We start from the raw sequence: 5,971 nt of genomic DNA, 5'->3' as shown, positions 1-5,971 counted from the left end.
AACACAGTCAATCCAGAATAGAAAATTCATCCTAGCAATGTATACATTCAATATATTGCAATTTGCAAATCAATTTCCTAAAGAACCAACTTAAATCTGATTTATTATTATAATCATAAAATAGGAAACAAATCTCTAGATTTGTTATAACAGCCTAAACCTCAAGGATATTTCATTCACATAAGATATATGACCACTTGAAATCTTATTGAATACATACATTTTTCTAATCGTGCAATAAATGAGTTACTTAATTTAGTAGCCTCACCAATTTCCGGACAAATAAATAGTGTGATTCATTTCCTTTTAATAATAATAATAATCATATCTTTTTCTGAATCCATTTAATCCAGAGAGATTGGACTTGGGAATTGAGTTGGGATGGGTAGAAATCAACCTACTATATATAGGTGAATGAATAAATATCTTTTATCCTAAGAAATTTACCATTTTATGTATCATTATTTATATATTTTTTTCAACAATTATGACATAGAGTCATATTTTTATGGGACAAAAGATATAAATTAGTTGTATATAAGATAAAATAGAATGAATTGAATATAAGATACATAATAAACCCACCGGTTCAAAATAAGGATGAACTGGCTTGATGCTGTAATGTGAGATATAACGGTGTGTGATGATAAAACTGTGGACTCATATAAGAATAAGTAAATAAATAAAAAGTTTATATATTCTTAAAATGGAAAATAAATAAATGTTTCCCAAATAGAATGATCTTCCCTATTGTGATTGCTATTAGGTCCTTTAAAAATCATCATAATTTTTACAATATGCCCATATTAGAAGTATCCTATTAATATTCCCACCATCCAAACTTGATATAAATGTAGAACAAACCAAAACAAATTATAACAAAAAACCTTTTTGATTATTTTTTTCTCTTCTTTCTCCCATCATCATAATCTAGAATTCTAGATCAAAAAAATTTCACAAACCCCTATTTGTATTTCCCACAACCCTGTTAGAAACCCTTATAACTTCATTTCTTCATACACTTGAAATCAAATCAAGAAGTGAAAAAGAAAAAATGTCACACTTAATTGATAACACTCCTTCAACACCAGGGAAATTGAAACCAGATAAATCTCCGTACATTCATAACCGTTTCAGAATTCATTCTTCTTCTTTTTCTAAACTCACTCTTTGGTGTTTATTCTTCATCGCTTTCATTCTTTTCTTCTTCTTTCTCTCTCTGCTCTCCACCACCGCCACCACTCCTTCCTCCGCCGCCGCCTCCAACCGCCGCTCCCTCGGTTCCACATGGGGCGGCTCTGCCTGGGAGAAGCGCGTCACTAAATCCTCCCGCCGAGCCACCGCCTCTAACCGCGCCGTTCTTGTTACCGGCGCCGCCGGATTCGTTGGCATGCATGTCTCCCTCGCGTTGAAGCGCCGCGGCGACGGTGTTCTCGGACTTGATAACTTTAATCGGTACTACGATCTGAACCTCAAGCTCGCTCGCCAGAGGCTACTTGAACGCGCCGGCGTGTTCGTCGTTGACGGCGATATTAACGACGCTGCGCTGCTTCGGAAGCTCTTTGATGTTGTGCCGTTTACTCACGTGATGCACCTTGCGGCGCAGGCTGGGGTTCGGTACGCGATGCAGAACCCTGCGTCCTATGTTCACAGCAACATCGCTGGGTTTGTGAACCTTCTAGAAGCGTGCAGATCTGCGAACCCGCAACCGGCGATTGTTTGGGCTTCTTCGAGCTCCGTTTACGGGCTCAATTCGAAGGTATAATTATTAATGTGGATATTGTTAGAGTATGGTTAGGGTTTTGTTAGTGTTACATAGGAGCTAGATTAGTTTGCTGAGTATGAAATTGATTACTAGTGTTACATAGGGTTTTAAATTGTCTTAACCGTTGTTGGCATAAGTGTGCCAATTGCGGTCAATGCGGTCTGCTATCATGGTCTGATGCGCGGAATTGTTATTACATTCGACATGTTAAAAAGCTTTTTGAGGAAATTGTTAATTAGGCACAATTGAATATGTGATCTCTTAGTTCAGTACTGCTATTCAGTAAAAAATTGGGTGAGTCTGGACCATTTACAGTAAAAGGGGAAATAACGGTTTCAGCCTTTCAGGTGTCAATTGACAAAATGCATAGGAATGTGTAAATACTAAATTCGCACATGATTTGCACCAGAATTTCCCCTCTTAGTTTGTTCATCACCTTATTGTTCTATCTAATTATTATTGTTATTTAGAAGTCAGTTAAATTAATTTGCAGAGTCACCAAATTAATTGCGTTATTAGCCTGGTATGTGCACATACGTTCACTTTTGTCTTTATTTTCTCTTCTGTTTGTCGTGCTTCTGAATAGGTGCCTTTCTCGGAGAAAGACCGTACAGACCAACCGGCAAGCCTCTATGCTGCAACGAAAAAGGCTGGCGAAGAAATTGCTCACACTTATAACCATATCCATGGCCTTTCCATCACTGGTTTGCGTTTCTTCACTGTTTATGGCCCTTGGGGGCGACCTGATATGGCCTATTTCTTCTTTACTAAGGATATTCTGAAGGGGAAACAGATTTCGATCTTTCAGGATCCTGACCGTGGAACTGTGGCCAGGGATTTTACCTACATTGATGATATTGTGAAGGGTTGTTTGAGGGCTTTGGATACGGCCAAGAAGAGTACTGGCAGTGGTGGAAAGAAGAAGGGACCTGCACAGCTGAGAATTTTTAATTTGGGAAATACTTCACCAGTACCGGTGAGTGAGCTCGTGACGATTTTGGAGAAGCTGCTGAAGGTGAAGGCTAAGAGGAAGATGGTGCCCATGCCTAGGAATGGAGATGTTAGGTTTACTCATGCCAATATTAGTTTGGCATACAGGGAACTTGGATACAGGCCTACAACTGATTTGGAGACTGGGCTCAAGAAGTTTGTGAGGTGGTACCTCGACTTTTATCCTGGGTCTAAGAAGAAAAGTGCTTGGTGATTCTCTTGCATTGTATTTTTTAATGCACAAGTCACTATTTACTTCTCTTCTGCAGTCACCTTTTTGTGGCCTTTTACAGAGGAGACTTTAGCCCTGGTGGTTGCAGAGTATCACTTTAATGTTAAAAGGTTATAATTCCAGGTTTTGGAATATTATTAGGGAAGAACTACTATCATTGTCATGGTCTTTATTTTTTTTGTAATTTTGCTTCATTTTGATCTTCAATTGTTTTTGTATGCCTTTTAAGTTTTAGGCATTGTACAGTTCTTTATTGAGACTTGAGAGATCAAATTGATATAACTTATTTGTGGAATGTTTTTCATTCAAAACATTTGCATAAGTGATGGCTATATAGTTCGATTACCTATTAATCAGAAATTGTGCTTACTCGTTTTACTATGATTTTGGTTTAAACTAGCTTGTCATGTGGTGACGAATTGCCTTCTTCCTGCATATAATGAAAGTAGTGTTGCTTTCATGTGGAAATCAGTATTGTTAAATTGGAATCTTGTGGTTTTAGATATGTTTGGTAAGAGTCTGTGTGTGAGTTGAATTTTGGAGGAAAGGGGAAAGTTAGGAAGTTATGAAATACACTTGTGAGATGACTTTGAAGCATTTCCTTTGCCTCCAAAACTAAACTCGCAAACGGATCTTAAAGGAATCTGGATGTTAGATACTTAGATGAGAGTGCTAAACTATGAATGCTTGTAAATGTGCAAATGCTGGTATAGTCCTGATTTACTCATGCCACTTGAGATATTAGTGGAACTTTTATTGTAAAATGTCAGTAGTAAATAAGTAAATAGCTGAACAAGCTTCCATCATTAAGAATGCTGCTTGTTATAGTTAGTAAACTGTAACTTGTCTTGGTATACTGGCTTTTTCATTTGTTCTCATGTTGATGTCGTTCCATAGCTGCAAATTTGGGTTGTGACTGCATTATTGTTACAAAATGGTTTTTTAACAGGGCCAACTGAGTAACTATTAATAAATTGGGTATAAAATGCAGCTTCCAGATTTCCAAATTCTGCATCATGACAGCTTAACTGTCATACAATACCATTAGGAGTTATAATCCTTAGCAATGCAAATATGTTGCATCCAAAGTGATTGAAGAAGCTTTTGATTGATTATCATCTTTAGTGCCAGTTTTTTTAAATTATTGTCATCTATTGCATTGTTTCAAAGTTAGTAAAATTTACTAATAAGTCATTGGTCTAATAATGTAAGGTTCTGTTAGATCTTTAGGATAATCAAAAGGTCAAGGGTTTGATTCATGGGAACAACACTTGTTGGAAGAGGCAATTACGCACCTGAAATGGATTAGTTTCTTACCTATGGGGTGAGGGATACCCTTCATAGTACCTAAAAAAAAAGTTAGGAAAATTTCATTGTCATATAATTGATTTATCTGTGACATGCAATCTTACTACAACTCTTGTGTCGTTGCCAGATAATGATTGAATAAGCTTTCATACCAGCTGAAGTTGGATTCATAAATTTGGTTCCTGTCAGTTTAGGCAATACATTTGGCATTCAAAGGATAAAACAAAGGCTCCTTTTCCAGCACCTAAAAAACTATGTTAGGTGTAGGTTCAACAGTGAATCTAGAACTGAGTTATTATTAAATAAAGTAGCAAACAGCTTTTGCAAGATTGAGTTAACACTGTTGGACTCATGTGCCTTGGAGTTGGTTGGGATAGTTGGTTGAAATTGACTCATTTTGGGGGTTAGGTGACTTCAAACTCAGCTTGGAAATTTGAACCAATCCATCATTTTTAAGTTGGATTATTTTAGGAAGGTTTTGTTGAGGGGTCAAGATCAAGGAGGTGAAGTGAGAATTGTAGGTCACAGCTTATATTGTAGGTTAAAAGTAAACAACAACCTAAGTGTGTTTAACACCACAATTTTGCCTAAAACCGACAATAAGTTTATGAGTATTTTCACATATATCTATTGAACTTGTTATTAACATATCAACAATTATTTCATGGAAGTTGCTATAAAATCAAAGAGTCGTCAAGAAGTTTGTACAAAGTGCTACACTATCTTTGCCGAAGACATGCTAGAAGATAATAGAGATAATTTGGAGTTATTCAAATTTTCGGCAAACTAGAAGATAATAGAAGCACTTGAATCTCCTAGAAGTGGAGATATGACTAGTGTTGTTATCTTATATATAGTGGATAATATTAATCACCCACCTAGTTTGTAAAATAACCAAAATATAATTTGTATAAATTGGATGTCCATTTGTTGGGCAAGTTCTTTGGGACATTGGTAGTGGACTTGTACTTCAAGTTCTTACGGTCACCTTCATTTTTGGTCGCGTGGGCTTGTGCTTCTTTAACCTAAGTCTGTTTATACAAATTATCACTCCTTCAATGGTCATATTCTTCTTGTAACATAGTTCACAGCTCATAATGTCACCAAATGCTAACTGCTTTCAGTGTTATGGATATGTTGATACACTTTCTTTTGGATTACAATTCGCTGGTAGAAAAAACTTCATTTCTAATACTTACGCAGTTAGTATAGATGAAAGTTTGTACCTAGAAAACTAAGCTTAAAGTTAATCACAACACAATGTATCTCATCTAGATTATAAACTTAGCTAAAATACACGCAAATTCCTTTTATGGTAAATTACATTAATACCTCTTGGGTTTTAGTAAAACCGCTCCTCTTTTTACACTGTCCTATATGGGAGATGAGTATAATCTTATGAATAAAAAAGTTGTAATGTATTAAGTAAAACTTTAAGAAATGTTAGAGTAATTTACCCATAATCAATTGGTTTTATAATAGTTAGGATAAATTGATCATTTGTATATATGTACGTAGGGGCAAACAGGACCTCGCCTAAACTGCTCATTTAGTTTTGCCTGAACATTATCAGATCTGAATAGGGTCGATTCTCATTGCGTCTAGGGCAGAGTTCAGGTTCTAAATTAGATTCAATAAATATTTAGGGTTGAGTAGGGGACAAACATGACTAGACC

At 36.1% G+C, this 5,971-nt stretch overlaps 1 protein-coding gene across 1 annotated transcript; it reads left to right on the top strand.

The window, feature by feature from the left end:
* On the top strand, positions 883-3,332 carry LOC109350023 (UDP-glucuronate 4-epimerase 3-like). The gene is made up of 2 exons (XM_019591129.1): positions 883-1,759; positions 2,352-3,332. The coding sequence occupies exons 1-2, from the start codon at positions 1,055-1,057 to the stop codon at positions 2,967-2,969; spliced, it is 1,323 nt and encodes a 440-aa protein (XP_019446674.1). The 5' UTR covers positions 883-1,054; the 3' UTR covers positions 2,970-3,332.

This window comes from Lupinus angustifolius, chromosome LG06 (genome assembly GCF_001865875.1).
Source record: "Lupinus angustifolius cultivar Tanjil chromosome LG06, LupAngTanjil_v1.0, whole genome shotgun sequence".
In the NCBI taxonomy this organism is placed as follows: domain Eukaryota; kingdom Viridiplantae; phylum Streptophyta; class Magnoliopsida; order Fabales; family Fabaceae; genus Lupinus; species Lupinus angustifolius.
Note: the sequence above shows the minus strand (reverse complement) of the source record. Positions and strands in the feature narration are given on the sequence as shown.